The 17,356-nt window shown below is 37.3% G+C and overlaps 2 protein-coding genes across 3 annotated transcripts; both read left to right on the top strand.

Moving 5' to 3' along the window:
* The first annotated feature begins 1,241 nt into the window (after positions 1-1,241).
* Argrs (arginine--tRNA ligase-like protein) lies at positions 1,242-6,405 on the top strand. Of its 2 annotated transcripts, XM_076812576.1 has the most exons (8): positions 1,242-1,526; positions 1,647-1,802; positions 4,109-4,337; positions 4,421-4,845; positions 4,918-5,059; positions 5,152-5,414; positions 5,493-5,685; positions 5,758-6,405. In XM_076812576.1, exons 1-8 carry the CDS (start codon positions 1,479-1,481, stop codon positions 6,330-6,332), a joined length of 2,031 nt encoding a protein of 676 aa, XP_076668691.1. In that variant the 5' UTR covers positions 1,242-1,478; the 3' UTR covers positions 6,333-6,405. The 2 variants fall into 2 exon arrangements, with proteins under 2 accessions (XP_076668691.1, XP_076668692.1); XM_076812577.1 differs by lacking the exons at positions 1,242-1,526; positions 1,647-1,802 and adding an exon at positions 3,087-3,849.
* A 1,483-nt stretch (positions 6,406-7,888) lies between these two features.
* Positions 7,889-17,106, top strand: Leurs (Leucyl-tRNA synthetase). The gene is made up of 16 exons (XM_076812556.1): positions 7,889-8,038; positions 8,481-8,693; positions 8,794-9,003; positions 9,065-9,226; positions 11,033-11,277; positions 11,583-11,808; positions 11,886-12,104; positions 12,187-12,640; positions 12,718-12,856; positions 12,993-13,263; positions 13,339-13,586; positions 13,658-13,892; positions 14,005-14,262; positions 16,178-16,393; positions 16,471-16,699; positions 16,778-17,106. Exons 1-16 carry the CDS (start codon positions 8,036-8,038, stop codon positions 16,993-16,995), a joined length of 3,546 nt encoding a protein of 1,181 aa, XP_076668671.1. The 5' UTR covers positions 7,889-8,035; the 3' UTR covers positions 16,996-17,106.
* The last annotated feature ends 250 nt before the right edge of the window (positions 17,107-17,356 follow it).

Here is a 17,356-nt window from a genome sequence, read left to right on the forward strand (position 1 = left end):
ACCAGTGACAAGAGTCGCAAGAGAAAACGAGAACGGAAAATCTGTGACCGTTTGAATTGAATGGCATTTTATTTCAAGAAAGATTCTCACTTTATAGCGGTAAATTCGAATGGTAATAAAGGGAGATATACATACTGAATGAGAACATGTATGAAAGTTGGAAATGATTATCCTACTAATATAATAAATGCGAAAGTATGTTTGGATGTTTGTCTAGAACCGGGAATAACACATAGGATACTTTTTATCCCGATTGATTGCGTAGTTTCTGTAGGAGAAGAAGTATACAGTATACATGTATTTGCCAAAAGCCTGGCCAGACCTACGCGTTAAGACCTCGGCGCTATCCCCACTACATCTGTTTCACTCCCGTCCCGTGAAGACGAGAGGAAATGGAACGAAAATGCGTCAGAAAGAGTGAAAGCGAGCAGCAAACGGTAGGAGACATCGGTGTCGCCGGGAAATCGGTTGTCGATGCTGATTGGCCGCGGCCTCACTGGACTTCACGTTACTTGGCTTGGCGCTGGCGTCTTTTCGTTTCCTATCGTTTCCCATTTTGGCGTTGATTGGTTCGACGTCACGGCATCATCACGCGCATGCTTGAACTCCCCTACCAGCCCACCACTGTGAACGGCTCAGGGCATAGCATACATAGACGGAGCGTAAGCTGAGGGGGGTGTAAGATTTGCGGTAAGGGGAGCGATACAGGCAAATCGGGTAACGCAATGGATATGCATGCCGAATGCTTCCGAAGCTAACTCGACGTGCCTGTATCTGACTTCTGCTTTTTCCCCTCCAAGCCTACCGTTCCCCTCGCCGAAAGTCCCAGCTTCTGCTCCGTCTATATAAGTCTATGGCTCAGGGTTCACAGCGATTAATTGCAGTGAATGGAGGGGGAAACACCTACAGGAGTTGTGGCAATGTGCGTGAACTGATGCCAGCGCCAAGCCAGCCAAGTAGCGCCAATGCGAGGCTAACCACGGCCAAGAAGCGTCGACAATCTATTTCCCGGCGACACTGGTTGGCCGTGGTTAGCTTCGCGTTGGCGCCACTTGGCTGGCTTGGCGCTGGCGTCAGTTCACGCACACTTTACCACCACTCCTGTAGGTGTTTCCCCCTCCATTCACTGCAATTAATCGCTGTAAACCCCGAACCGGCTGCCAGGCCTGACGGATTTCCCCACAATGCTAACGCTGACCACTTGTCCCTAGTGTATGTATGATGTATGCATGCACATGTATATATATGTACATTCATACGTGAATCTGAATGTCATATTTTTGAGGCACTTATTTTCCAAGCTTAATTGTAATATCGTTTATATTTGTAATTAACCACAGCCATGCAACTTTCCCTTCGTTTCCATGCTTAAATTTCATCAGATATCTTATTAAATCATACACTATATAGTAAGATTTGTTGAAATAATCCACGTGCATGGCCTGTATACTTTCGGCAAAAATACACTTTTCATTACAATGTCTACGCTGAATTTAGAAATCTTTCATGAAAGAGCAGCAGCGGCAGTAAGTTGTGTCATTAATTTATAATTCCCACTGAAATATTTAACTATGAATGTGTAATCTCCAAAGTTGTATGCTAAAATTTATAGGTTATAATTTGTATATCTGATATATTTATTGCAGGAACAGGAGATTGCTTTCTTAAAAAAGGAAATCGAACTTTTACGACAAAGTATTACGAGCAATAATTCCAAAATACATTCTGTGCCGAAAGATGAATATTCAAAATTAGAACAGGAGAATATAAAATTGAAACATAGAGTGGCTATTCTGAAAAGGGTATGTTTTTGCATCAGGTCTAACTCGGTACTAGTAACTTATTAATATAATTTATAAACTTCTTTCTCATACAGTTATGAAGTATCAAAATGGTGTGTTATAATGAAAAAACTAGAATCCATATCGTACCAATTTTGAATCCCTGCCTATAATCAGTAGGAATATGTAGAACAGAGGACAATCTCACTGTTTGGTCGATTTGGGACAACAGCGGAAAAGAAAACTTTGTACAGGACGTAAAGCTGTATGTTTCAAGGAATTTGGAAAGCATAATTATTTAATCGAAATGTTATGAGAAATTTATAATAACTCCTAAATGCAAGCATTCGCTGATATTACATCAGCATGCGGGTCCACGGTAATTATTTAGAAGTTTTCCATCCTCACCAATTTCAATGATTTTTGGATATGTTGTCGGGAACGCGATTCTGAACAACTTTTTTCCTATACATGTTACCGCTGCTCGACCTTCGTTTTCGAGATATTCACGAAAAACTACTGCTACTACATAATTAGGGAATTCAATCCTGGGAACCCAGCTGTTTTTTCGATTCTAAAACTCCCCGAATTTGATATATCAAGTTATAACTTATCCCGAGAATTTCGAGAATTTTTAAAAACGTCAATTACTTTATGAACAACTTAAAAATATAAAAATGCAATCCAAAAAACAGCCGGAATACCGGGATTGAATTCCCTATACACAATGTATTCTGCCGTATACCTACCTACAGTACGCGTCCCTGACAGCGTATGCACCAGCATGGGACAAAACAATAGACGAAGCTGACCTTCGTTTCCGAGATATTTGCGAAAAACTTCTTTTGATTTATTCCGGCAGAACGCATTCCACTTTCCAACTTGTCTCGGGTATTAGTATTGGTTGGGGCTAGATCAGCGCGGGGGGCGCACGCCCGCCCGCGGGCGTGTAAAGCATGGTAGCGAACCGATATGAGTCGGGGTGGTGACGGATATCCGCAAGTTTCTGGTTCAAATCTCTAAACTCACATCAGTTCGCTATCATGCTTTATGCGCCTCCCGCACTAATCTAGCCCCAACCAATACTAATACCCGGGACAAGTTGGAAAGTGAAATGCGTTGAGTCGGAATAAATGAACAGAAGTTTTTCGCAAATATCTCGAAAACGAAGGTCGTGCGGCGGTCACATGTATAGGAAAAAGTTATTCAGAATTTTGATCTTGATAACATATCCAGAAATCATTGAAATCGGTGAGGATGGAGAACTTCTAAATAATTACCGGGTCCACTAACAGCCACAATTTTTCTGTTGTCTGGTAACACATTTGTCGAACAAGTAAAATTGTTATTGGATATACATGTTGAAATCTGACTATAATTGACAATATCCGCTATTTAATGGAGAAACGAAAGGAATGTTATAATAATCAAATATATACCCAGAGTGCATTTGATTCTTAGACACCAACTGCACTCGCACACTAAAAGAGTCGTCCTCTCCTAGGTGCTTCCTATATCTTTCTTGAACAGCACACAAAGGAGGGGCTGACTTTGTCACTGTATGAATATAGTTGGTGTCCGCGAATCAAATGCACTCTGTACATGCGTCAAGATGTACACTGCTCTGATTCCTTCTCGGTATGATGTTCAGTGTTTGTTCTTTTCTCTCACTGCCAGAGGAGCATTACCTTCTATTAGAAAATGTGGTCTTATCACATAGTCTGTCTTAGTAGAATCGTAGATGAATACTCCATTTTTTGATAACATAGTTACAGTATTTCTTTTCCATTTTAGTGAAAATTGAATTACGTTTTCTCTACTCAAATAGTGTCAAATATTTCGTTCATGCATTACTGGACAAGCCTAAAGTCGAACTAAAAGCTGTTATTGGATACGCATGAGGTTGGCAAACGATTCGTTGATTGTTACTCCGATGTAGCAACAATTTTGTGATTTTTCATTTTTGCTTGACATCAACCTTCTGCAGACATACCTGTAGGTTTCCTTAATGATTCTTTTAAATATGGATCGTCATCTGAAGCAAATGAGGATGGAATATGATCACTATGTGAGTCATAATCACAATTTCATTCTTATACTTACGAGGATTTATTATAACTTTCTCGTGAAATTTTGATTAAATAATTATGCTTTTCGGATTCCTAAAATGTACAGATGCATGTCGTGTAAAAACTTTTTCCCGCTGTAGCCCCGAATTGACGTAATAGTAACATTGCCTTCAGAAAGTTTAAAAAATATTTAATATTGAATCTCGTATTATTTGAAATAAAAATATTACATTTATGATTTTCATTTGTTCCGAACAGACTATTGAAGCTGAAAGAGGAAAGACACAGAGCGGGATGAAAACTACTGAGACTTGTAATGCGACCAGTATATATGACACTTTATTCGATTTGTTCGAAAAAGCTATTTCTGCTGTATACCCGAATATATCTAATCCTCCAGTGATTATAACGTCTTCTAACAATCCAAAATTTGGAGATTATCAATGCAACAGCGCTATGCCACTTACTAAACAGCTTAGCAGTATTGGTATGCAAATGGATTATTATGAACAAGGATTAATGTCGAAATATTGTCCATACTAAACGAATATACTTTTCATATCTGTATAGGGATTAAAACATCTCCACGCGACGTCGCAAATAATATAATGTCAAAAGTAGAAGAGTCAGCTTTGATTTCTAAATTGGAGGTCGCAGCCGCGGGTTTTATCAATATATATTTAAAACAAGAATTTGCACAGACGATATTGAGCAATTTAGTAAAGACTGGAAAAATGTTTCCACCATATACAAAGAAGCAAAAAGTGATAGTAGACTTCTCTAGTCCTAACATTGCTAAAGAGATGCACGTCGGACATTTAAGGTCGACAATAATTGGTGACAGTATTGCAAGATTATTAGAATTCTTAGGGCACAATGTGCTAAGAATAAATCATGTCGGTGACTGGGGTACTCAATTTGGAATGCTGATAGCTCACCTTCAAGACAGATTTCCTAACTATTTGACTGTGTCTCCACCCATTAATGACCTTCAGGTAATTTCTTATCTTATATATATTCTAATTCTATGAAACTACTTTAATCAATCAATGTTCTGGAAACGTTAGAGTTTTTATAAAGAATCGAAGGAAAGATTTGATGGAGATGAAGAATTTAAGCAACGTGCTTATAACTGTGTTGTTAAGTTACAAGCATTTGATCCTGACATGATAAAAGCATGGCAACTGATTTGCGATGTATCTAGGAAAGGTAAAATTGCCTATATCATTTAAATAAAAATTAAATGATCGCGTTGTTGTAGTAAGTAATTATATGGTAGAATACATATATTTTAAATATAGAATTCGAGAAGGTGTACGCTCGATTGGACATCAACTTAAAAGAAAGAGGAGAATCCTTTTATCAAAAACACATGGAAGCTTTAGTCAAGGAATTAGAATCAAGGGGGCTGCTAGAAGAAGATGAAGGGCGAAAAGTGATGTGGGGAAAACGTGATAGTAACCAAATACCTTTAACTGTCGTAAAATCTGATGGTGGTTTCACCTATGATACTTCAGATTTAGCGGCTCTTAAGCAACGTATAGAGGAAGAAAAAGCTGATTGGGTAATTGATAATAATTTTATTGTTTACCGCGAGCACAGAATTTTTCCGTTGTTCTACAAACTGCTATATTTTTTATAGGTAATATATGTAACAGACGCTGGTCAGTCTATGCACTTTCAAGTCTTAAAAAGTTGCGCCGAGTGCGCGGCAATTCTAAAAAGTTGCCATCGAATGGATCATGTTGGATTCGGTGTAGTCCTTGGCCAGGATAAAAAGAAATTCAAGACTAGATCTGGCGATACAGTAAAACTAAATGATTTATTAGACGAAGGTAACTGTTTTATTTAATTTTATGTAACATTGTAATATGATGTGTTTCGCAAATTTTTGTCTGTTATTTAAGGTTTGAGAAGGGCGTTTGACAAATTGAAAGAAAAGGAACGTGACAAAGTACTCACAGAAGAGGAATTAAAAATGGCTCAAGAATCTATCGCTTATGGATGTATAAAGTATGCGGATTTGTCGCATAACAGAAATCACGAATACGTGTTTTCCTTCGACAAAATGCTCGAAGACAAAGGAAACACAGCGGTATACTTGTTGTATGCTTTGACTAGAATACGCTCTATTGCGAGAGCAGCTAATATCTCGCAAGAGAAGCTACAAGAAATAGCGCAAAATACTCCGATCTCTCTGGAGCATGAGAAAGAGTGGAAATTAGCTAAAGTATTAATAAAGTTTCCTGATGTGCTGAATAAGATTGTAAAAGATTTGTATTTACATCAGTTGTGCGAGTACTGTTATGAAATCTCGTGCGCATTCACGGAATTCTATGACAGTTGCTATTGCGTCGAGAAAAATGAACTTGGAGAAATAGTGAATATAAATATGGGACGTATGCTACTGACTGAAGCTGCTGCGATTATAATGGAGACATGCTTTTCGATATTAGGTTTGAAACCAGTCGCGCGTATGTAGACATATTTATACGGATATATAATGTGAAACAACAATTAAACAGTTTACCCTTTATAAGAATTGCAAGATAGAATCATATTATTTTTACTTTCCCCTTAGATGTTTCTGAAATCCTTTCTAAAACCTAAACTGTTCAAAGTCCTCCGCGCTACCACCCATCGGTTGGCGCTGAGAGGATCTGGAGCTTCAGGGTAGTGGGGGGGGGGGAGGGCGTTGAGGAGCAAGCGGGCGATAAGAATGCGCTTGAAAAATTTGGTCGCCTAAACATTTTTTAAACAAACAGTTACATTTTAATACATAGCTTTGAAAATTCAGGTTCTATTTATTTAACTAAACAGGACAGTGAACAACTGTTGAAGGTAAGAAAATGAAGTATTCCCTGAATAGATTGCATCATACATATTTCGAACACCCGCGTTAGCGAATGGAGATGTGCGCGTAGTAGGAGCAAAGAGGAGATATTATAAGAGGCGACACTCCGGGCGGAACCTTTAAAGTCCTTACTTGACCTTGGCATTTAAATTGGTTGTCTATTTGAGCGGGATATTCAAATCGACTAAATGTACCTTACCGCAATTTGCTGATTATTGCCGAAGTTTACCGTAGTTTACCGATCATTGCCGAATGGGCATTTAAATTGGTTGTCTAGTGATTTCCCTAGTTTATGTCTGTCCTTGTCGAGTGACGCCTCTTATTATATCTCCTCTTTGCCCGTACAGAGTCAGTGCGAGATACCGAATTCGCTATTAGCCAATCCCAATAGTGCGCGCTCTGTTGGGATTAACAGTCGGATGCACCAAACAAAGATGGCCGGAGAGAGTAGGTCGCCACCAGGTAGCGTATCGCAGCTTAGCCAATCCCAATTAGGCTTAAGTGGAACCTGTGGAACGCATCCCTTGCAAATTCCACTTACGCCCAAATCGTCCGCGTTCACGACTGTAGGAATTTTCCATTTTTGTAATAAAATGAATATCATAAATTATATATTCCTGTTTTCGAGTCGTAATTTATATTTCAAAATCTGTAGTTTTCGATAATGGCCCTTTCACAGATTTCTCTTCCATATTTCAGGAGATTTTCATAAATTTTTAAATGAAAACTCCTTATATATATGAGTTTTCATTTCAATATATATATATACATATAACACAAATTCGGAAAATAATCGAATTTTCAGGGGTTAATTTCACCCCCTTCGAGTGAATTTGTGCAGCAAACAAAAATTGCGTTGTAATCAGGAGAAAATCCCCTACATATTCACAAAGTTTCAGAATTTTTTTGAATTTTCGGGTTCGGGATCTTCCCTTGTAAGTCAAAACCATGCAACTCTAGTGTACAATTTCTTTTTATACAACGCTTTATATATTTAGAAATTATTTGAGATTTGCAAGTTGCATCGTCCACCCTGTATACATACGTATATGTATCATACATACATATGTAAATAGAATGTTGCATCAATATTAATGATACTAATTCTTTATCTATTGCATCATTGATAACGTTTACCTTAGCGACCTGCATGGTGTGGTGCACAAGTGCAAGCTGCGCAAGTGCCATCACTCTTACAGTATCGTGTTGGTATTGGATGCAATCGTATGGTATCGTACCTGTCGTATATCCTACCTGCAGTACACGTGTCCATTACCTACTTACTCTTTAGTATTTATTAAATCTAGTTTAAGTCTGTTGTTATTAGCACAATGGTAATTATCAATATTTATTAATTTCCTAAAAGACAATCTCTTTATTCTTATAAAATTTCAATTATAAGATCACGAAATCAGTATAAATAACCTCCATACCGGTAATTGTACCAACTGAAATAAAGTTCAAATATGTTTCGAGTAAATTATTTTTACCATTCATTATGAATAAAGAAATATGTTTTACTAGCCACTGCTTTATTATAAAAGGCTCGTAATGCTAATTAAATATTCTCGTAAAAAAGTTTCAGGCAAAATTACAAATTATTTTAAAATACAGTTATCAATAATTGAAATACTAATTATGGTTTATAATGACTAAAATCGATTGAAATACACGACTAATTATTTCACAATCGTTAGAAACTTCTTCAGTACAGCACTCGAGTGAAATATTGTTCTAAAATATAATAAATATTTTAAAAAAATTGATCTTCCATAGACAGCAGAAAGGAAAGGAACGTTTAAGGTGGAATATCTTCAAAAGATTGAGAAAGATGTACAAGCAGAGTGGGAAGCTGGGAAAGTATACGAGGAAGATGCGCCTTTGGAAGGTAGAAAAACTTCAGACGAAAAGTTTCTTGCAACTTTTCCTTTTCCGTACATGAACGGGAAGCTTCATCTTGGACATACATTTTCGTTATCAAAATGTGAGGTAAATATTTAATGTAAATATGAAGAAAGAACCCAAGAGTGTGATACAGTCTACAATTTAGATGAATTGAAATAAATCTAATACATTTAATAACTTGTAGTTTGCAATACGCTACAATCGTCTCTTAGGAAAGAAGGTTCTTTTCCCATTCGGCTTCCACTGCACTGGCATGCCCATCAAAGCATGCGCGGATAAATTGAAAAGAGAAATCGATTTATATGGCTATCCGCCACAATTTCCTGAAGAACAGGAAGCGATAGAAGAGATTATAGACGATATACTGATAAAAGATAAAAGCAAAGGAACAAAGGTAGTGCAATAATAAATGCGGCACTTATGTACTTCGTAATACAGGAAACGATTGGTTTTAGAGTAAAGCAGTTGCGAAAACTGCCACCGCAAAATACCAGTGGCAAATTATGCAATCGCTTGGCTTGGAGCATGAGGAGATCAAGAAATTTACTGACGCTGCGCACTGGTTAGATTATTTTCCACCTCTTGCTGTGCAAGATTTGAAGTCAATCGGGTTACACGTAAGTTATGGGAGCTAAAGTTGTTTTCAGATATACAGGATCAGCGCTTTATCCTGCAACTCGCGCTCGCGCGAACTTGTAAAATGGCAACAGCGCCTCACGGACGTATTTCGCTACAACCATGCACTAGCCTAGCGGAGAGCTACCAGCGACCGCTGGACGGCAGTGATGCCCGAGCTCCGAAAATTTTAGGATGTTCTCTTTCAAATTAACGTCGCAGAGAGCTATTGGGAATTTTCCGGCCCAGGTAATCGCGCCGCGCGCTCCGCTTTTATGATCGGTTTACCACTCGCATCCCAGATTACTGTAATGAAGTTTGAAAATAATGTCGACTTGTACGGAGAGATTTTTCGCCACCTGCGTGTGAAACCTACAATAATCGCATCGTTCCAAAAAATGATATTAACGGAGGCCGGTATAGGCGTGGCGTTGAGTAGCTAAAACATTCAGATACAAAGATTTTAGAAAAAAAATTCAAACACCGCTACAATCAAAGACACGTCCCACTAGCTACCCCTTACGTCCGATCTATGTATGCATTGCATTAAGGTAAAACTTATAAAAAAGAAAACGAGGATAATAGATTCTGAGGTATGCAGAACTAACACATAATTGAATAAAAATTTAATTTTTCAATTTCTGAAAGTTATGATACAGAAACAACTAGCCTATTGTTTATCAACACCATAATTTTTTAAAATTGCATTAAATACAGTATCAAATAAACAGTTTGCAAAAGCTTTTTACAACAATTATGGTTAAAAAATTGATAGCAAAAAAATTAAGTAAATGTAAAATATGTTAAATTATTCATCCATTGAGAGGAAATAATTTTACTCATTTTGCGGTGCAAATTGCATTCCAATATCTTTTATAGTTTAAAAGTTATACGAAAAAGGCCCCAAATTTTTCAACCCGGGCTGGGAAATTCTGAATAGCTCTTTGCGACGTTAATTTGAAAGAGACCTTCCTAAAATTTTGGATGCTCGGGCATCATTGCTGTCCAGCGGTCGCTGGCAGCTCTCCGAACGCCGGGACGGTGCATAGTTGTAGGGAAATGCGTCCGTGAGGCGCTGTTGCCATTTTACCTGTTCGCACGAGCGCGGATTGCAGGATAAAACGCTGACCCTGTATTGGCCGGTGAGTTTCGTGAGGGGTATTCTCCCACCACACCGCTTGCCTGCCTCGGTGCTCCTTTTCTCTACGTTCTCACTCTCTCTCGGGCTAGGCCTGCTCGTCGCGCGGTGGGGATTCGGTGCCCGCGAGGTACGTAACACGCAGCGAAGCATCCCCACCACTTTGTCGTTTCTTTCTTGCTCTCGTTCCATCTCGCTCTCGCCTTCGCAGAACAAGAGCGAGTCAGGAGTGGTGGGGATAGCGCCAAGCTCCTGATGTGTAGGCCAAACCGAGTTCTTAGCGTAGAAATACATACATTAGAATAGGTGTGCGTTAGCTCCGAAAAGATTCAGGAGCTTTATTGGTCAGAACATTGATTCTTTCTCGATAGCTTCATCTCGTAATTGGTTTACGCATAGCTTCGTAACGCACACAACTACTACGCTAAGAATAAATAACAGCCAAACGGCTTCGTTCAGGCGGTGTCGAGCAGCGTTCCCGTTACCCCACCATATCCTTCGGGGGCCCAGCAACTTTAACTACCAATCCACGATGGTGGTGGCTGATTTCTCCTCGCGCGCTGCTCGCGAAACCGAACTCACCGGCCAATATATCTGAAAAGGACATTAGTTGTGGTTTCAAGATACGTATATAAAATGACCTGGAAAGGTAATGGAAAATTCATTCTAGGTGGATTGGCGCAGAGCATTTATTACAACTGATGCAAATCCATTTTTCGATTCGTTTGTACGCTGGCAATTTCAGCATTTAAAAGCTAGAAACAAGGTGAAATATGGGAAAAGGTATACGATTTATTCACCAAAGGACGGCCAACCTTGCATGGACCATGATAGATCATGTGGAGAAGGTGTTGGGCCACAGGAGTATACATTGATTAAAATGAAACTACTAGAACCTTTCTCTAAAAGCTTAAAGTACGTTTTATATAAATTACATAATATTCGACAGAGCTGGGCGTTATTCCAATAAAATATCGAATAAATTCTGCTTCGATTAATATTCGAATAAAAATTACGAATAAAATCTTATTCGAATAAATCTGGCTCGAATAACGCTACAGATTTATTCGTTATTCGCGTATAATTTTCCGTCGAATAAAATCGTTATTCATTAGTCACGAAGAAATCTTGGGGATTTAATCGTTATTCGAAATAAAATTTGCCCATCTCTGGTATTCGGTGTATAAATAGAGGTTGTAATATTTAACTTATTTTTACAGACCTCTGTCTGGTAAACCGGTTTATTTAGTAGCTGCGACTTTGAGACCAGAGACAATGTATGGTCAAACGAACTGCTGGATTCATCCAGATATAAATTACATCGCATACACTCTATCAAATGGAGACGTTTATATATCGACAGAAAGAGCGGCACGGAACATGGCTTATCAAAACGTTTTCGAGGAAGAAGGAAAGATATCAGTCGCGTTAAGACTCAGTGGAAAAGTAATATTCTTCTTACTTTTATCAATAAGCTACCAATGAGAATATTAATATTATCTTAAGTATTATAACATTTATAGGACATATTAGGATTACCAATGGAAGCACCTCTTACAAGTAACAAAATAATTTACACTTTACCGATGTTGACTATTAAAGAAGACAAAGGTACTGGAGTCGTTACTTCCGTACCCAGCGATTCTCCTGATGACTACGCAGCTTTAATGGACTTGAAAAAGAAGCAAGCTTTCAGAGAAAAGTACGGTATAACCGATGAAATGGTGCTACCTTATTCTCCTGTAGGTTTAATACGTATTTGTTACAGTGGCGATAGTTCTAAATTACGAATAAAGAATACATTCATAAAATTCGTTTTTATAGATGCCCATTCTCAAGTTGCCAGAATTTGGCAATTTATCTGCGGTGACTCTGTACGATAAGTTAAAAATTCAATCTCAAAACGATAAGGCTAAATTGCTGGAAGCGAAGGAAATGGTTTATCTTAAAGGTTTTTACGATGGCGTACTGCTAGTCGGTAAATATAAAGGAAAGAAAGTTCAGGATGTGAAGAAGCAAATACAAAAAGAATTGATAGATGAGGGGAAAGCAGTTATATATTATGAGCCTGAGAAAACCGTTATCTCTAGATCGAACGACGATTGTGTAGTAGCTTTGTGCAATCAATGGTATTTGAATTATGGAGAGGAAAGTTGGAAGAAAGTAACTGTGGAAGCCTTGAAAAATCTTAACACTTTCCATGATGAAGTGAGAAAGAATTTCATGGCGTGCCTGGATTGGTTACACGAATACGCATGTTCAAGAACTTATGGGCTTGGTATACATTCGTAACAGTTTCGAGCAACGAAATTAGATAATTCTAATCATATAAATTTTTATAATTGCACATTTTAGGTACGAAATTACCGTGGGACGAACAGTGGTTAATAGAATCACTCTCTGATTCGACAATCTACATGGCTTACTATACAGTAGCACATTTACTGCAGGGCGGAACATTTAAAGGCGATAAGCCAAATACGTATGACATAAAGTAAGCTTTCTAATCTTACATTAGGAATAGCATAAAGTTTTTTTCTCTATTGAACAATTGTTTGAGTACTTTGTAAGTTGACAATTATGTAATTTATAACCCCCAAAAAACTCTTAATGGTTTAATGTTTTTTAAGGGGTAATGAAATGACACCGGAAGTATGGGATTACATTTTTTTTAAGGATGCTAAGCTTCCAAAAACAAGCATAAAAAAGGAAGCGTTGGAACATATGCGACGTGAATTTCAATACTGGTATCCAGTAGATTTAAGGGTGTCTGGAAAAGACCTAGTACAAAATCATCTTACATTTTTCATTTACAATCACACCGCAATATGGCCAAAGCAGCCTGAATTATGGCCGAAAGGAATAAGAGCGAATGGGCATTTACTATTAAACTCGGCCAAGGTATACTGAAACTTTTCGTATGATTTACCCTATGATTAACAGAAAAAAATAAAATTACAAATGTTGCTTCGTTAGATGTCAAAGTCGGAAGGAAATTTCTTGACGCTTTCTGAAGCAGTGGAAAAATTTTCGGCAGATGGTATGCGACTCTGTCTGGCCGATTCTGGAGATTCTGTAGAAGACGCCAATTTTGTCGGTAGTACGGCAGATGCTGGAATTCTCAGATTATATAATTTCATCGAATGGGTGAAAGAGGTGTTAACTTCCAAGCCTACATTTAGACAAGAAGAACCGCATACATTCACCGATAAGGTTTTCGAAAGGTATTTATCGGAATGCATTTATGGCTTTATTCGTAAAGTTTAATTAAATTAAATTCGCATAATTGAACTAGCGAGATGAACTTAAAAGTACGAGAGACTGGAGAAAATTATTCGAAAATGCTGTACAAGGAAGCATTAAAAACAGGATTCTTTGAGCTACAAGCAACAAGGGACAAGTACTTACAGTTGAGTGCGCTGGATGGTACCAATTGGATACTGATTATGAGATTCATAGAGCTTCAAATTATTCTGTTGTCGCCTATTTGTCCGCATGTCGCGGAACACGTGTGGAAGCTCATTGGAAAAGTAAGTATTCGTGTTTAATGCATAACTAAATAATTATTATTTGAACTAAATCACAAACTGAAATTCTCGATGAAATCCTTAGTAATCTTAGGTTAAATCTTTTTTTTAATAGGACGGTAGCATATTAAATGCTAAGTGGCCTCAAATTGAAGAAATAGACGAAAGTCTTATAAAGTCGTCACAATATCTTACGGATGCTGCGCATTCATTTAGACTTCTTTTAAAAAGCTATATCACGCCAAAGAAGGGGTCGAAAGGAAAGAATGAAACAACAGTTATAGAAAAACCGACGCAGGGCACAATCTGGGTAGCGAAAACCTACCCTTCTTGGCAAAGCATTGTTCTGACTACGATGAAGAAATTGTATCTTGTAAGTGGGACATTCCATGCGAACTCAGACAGATTTCGGAGTAAGTTTTCGTAGATTGCTGAGATTTGAATATGTTGTAGTCTTTAGTGGTATTTAAACGTACCTCAAAGGATTTTTCAAAGTTTTGAAAAATGTCGATTTTACAGCTGTTTGAAGTTAAGTGCTAACTTTTTTTCAATACATTATAGCTATGGAAGTAGTAAACAGATGGAGCTGAGCTTTACGGTGCTTATAGAGAAGACATTGAAGTTTTAAGAAAAGATTATTTCAGTTAAAAAAAAAAATTAATCATTTTTGTGCAATTATTTTAAACAAATGCAGGTTTTTAATGTCGGGCGCGATTTTAAAAATCTGAGAAAGGAGAATATAGTTCTATTCTTCCCCTTGATGTACAAATTTTAAAAAATATGGACTTTTTAAAATTGGCCCTGTAAAAATTGCCGAAAGTTGACGCTGCGTCACCCAGCACCGGCTCGACTGATCGGGCCGTGCGGTAAACGAAGCGGCCAAGCGGCTATACCTGATATTCTTATACAGGATTCTCGAAAATGGTAAGTATTTGAAAAAAACTGAAGGAGGAAAACTTTTACTGTGTTTCATATCCAACATAATACGGTATCTCAATTTTTGGTGTTCGCAATATTTTCTTCCTTGAAACGAGGCTGACTTTTAGTTTTTTAAATGGAATGTTATATATTTGATTACCCAATATGAAAGCGATTGTCAAGACAAATTCAGCCATATGGTACACTATGATCTTCAAGGCCACACAAGGTTAGGAATAAGAGGAAGAAACTCAATCTACTAGATAGATAGTTCAATATATTTATTTCATTCCTAACCTTATGTGGCCTTGGAGGTCATAATGTACCATATGGTCGAATTTGTCTTGACAGTCGCTTTCATATTGGGTAATCAAATATATAGCATTCCATTTAAAAAACTAAAAGTCACCCTCGTTTGAAGGAAAATATTACGAACACCAAAAATTGAGATATCGTATTATGTTGGATATAAAAAACAGTAAAAGTTTTCCTCCTTCAGTTTTTTTTTTTCAAATACTTTTCGAGAATTTTGTATAAGAATATCAGGTATAGCCGCTTGGCCGCTGCGAGTACCGCACGACCCGACCAGTCGAATCGGTGCTAGGCGACGCAGCGTCAACTTTCGGCAATTTTTACAGGGCCAATTTTAAAATGTCCATATTTTTGAAAATTTGTCCATCAAGGGGAAAGATAGAACTATATTCTCTTTTTCAGATTTTTAAAATCGCGCCCGATGTTAAAAACCTGCATTTGTTTAAAATAATTCCACAAAAATGGTTCAAATTTTTTTTTATACTGAAATAATTTTATCTTAAAACTTCAATGACTTCTCTGTAAGCACCGTAAAGCTCATCTCCATTCGTTTATTACTTCCATAGCTATAATGTATTGAAAAAAAGTTAGCACTTAACTTCAAACAGCTGTAAAATCGATATTTTTCAAAATTTTGAAAAATCCTTTGAGGTACGTTTAAATATCACTAAAGACTACAACATATTCAGAGCCGGCCCGAGGATGGTTGGCGCCCTTATGCAAGAAAATTTTTAGCGCCCCCAAATTTTTGCACCTGTTTTCTATTTAATATGTTTTGTCTTTACGAGGTACAATACAAAATTTACATTTACATTTTGCTTACGTGGGAATTGGATTCCTTTATTATTAAGTGTGCGATATAGTTTTTTAGCGTCTCCTTCGACTGGCGCCCTTATGCGGCGCATAACTTGCATAATGGGTTCCGCCAGCCCTGAACATACTCAAATTTCAGCAATCTACGAAAACTTACTCCGAAATCTGTCCGAGTTCGCATGGAATGACTCAAGTATATATTAAAAAGTAAATTTATATGTTTTACATATTACATTACTTTACAGGCAAATAATAATAAACTGCCCGAAAATAAAATTATTGCCATGGAATTGGGAAAACTGCAAGAATTGAAAAGGTACATGAAACGTGTAATGCCATTTGTGCAAGTTATGAGAGAAAAAATGGGGCTTCTTGGGTTGAGCGCGCTGAATTTAACTTTAGACTTCGACGAATTTAGCGTTCTTCAAAATAACAAAAAGTATCTTGAGAATACTTTGGACGTAAGTAATAACCTGGTTTCTCACATTTTCGTTTAAATTTGTTGCATATATTAATTTTTCTGCATATACAAACCTAGCTGGAGAATATCGAAATCAAGTATACGGATGAAGCCCCAGAAAAAACAAGGGAAGAATGTTGTCCAGGATGTCCTTATATGAACTTCTTTAGTAAACCTGGGATTTCAGTGTGCGTAATAAATCCACAGAAGTGCAGTGGTTTATTCAGTATCTCTGCAAAGATTATGGATACGGACAGTGTAGCGGATGTCATATCGCGGATTTCGAAAGAAAGCAAACATATAAAAAGTATATGATCGTTGATATTCAAATGATTTAATTTGATTTGTATTACTCTATCAGACTATTCTTCTTTTGTTTTTCCAGATTCATCGTCAGTTTCTCTATACCGTTATAATGATCCTGTTTTGGGTCCTAGAAGAAAACCAATCGTCGATGACATTTTTAAAGATAAAACTAAGATTCCTCTTGATTCCGTATTTAACATCGATATAGAATCCAAAAATCTCAAAGTACGTGTAGATGGAAATGTACATGATGTTGGCGATGAACTAGTATATATAGTTCAATCTGTGGAAAGCTAGTTATATGATATAAATGAGTATATTTATACATTTACATTGTGTATAGATTATTTAAAACAAATATTTATATAATTTCTTATGATATTAATAAAACTATTTCATGTACAATTATTTAAGGGGTCATTCTGGTTAGACGGTTTGAAGAAATCGATTTTTTTTAAACATTTTTCGAAAGTATATATTGTTGCGCCGGGGCGTTTCGACCGCAGGCCACCCCGACGCAAAGGAGTAGAATAATTATTACACGGGCTTACACACAACTGAACTATATTGTTACACAGAGCAATAGTTTACAAAGGTACGACCCGCACGTCCGAACGCAATGGCGTTCGGTTCAAAACCGTCTTCTTGTCGGCCTTCC

This window comes from Andrena cerasifolii, chromosome 5 (genome assembly GCF_050908995.1).
Source record: "Andrena cerasifolii isolate SP2316 chromosome 5, iyAndCera1_principal, whole genome shotgun sequence".
Classification (NCBI taxonomy): Eukaryota; Metazoa; Arthropoda; class Insecta; order Hymenoptera; family Andrenidae; genus Andrena; species Andrena cerasifolii.

Excerpts from the sequence above, each read along its gene's own strand:
- Leurs (XM_076812556.1), top strand. Across the intron at positions 11,809-11,885 it reads CGTTAAGACTCAGTGGAAAA|GACATATTAGGATTACCAAT; the intron begins GTAATATTCTTC and ends TAACATTTATAG. Across the intron at positions 14,263-16,177 it reads CGATGAAGAAATTGTATCTT|GCAAATAATAATAAACTGCC; the intron begins GTAAGTGGGACA and ends ATTACTTTACAG.
- Argrs (XM_076812576.1), top strand. The coding sequence starts at position 1,479 with ATGTCTACGCTGAATTTAGAAATCTTTCATGAAAGAGCAGCAGCGGCA. Across the intron at positions 1,803-4,108 it reads GAGTGGCTATTCTGAAAAGG|ACTATTGAAGCTGAAAGAGG; the intron begins GTATGTTTTTGC and ends TGTTCCGAACAG. Across the intron at positions 5,686-5,757 it reads AAATGATTTATTAGACGAAG|GTTTGAGAAGGGCGTTTGAC; the intron begins GTAACTGTTTTA and ends CTGTTATTTAAG.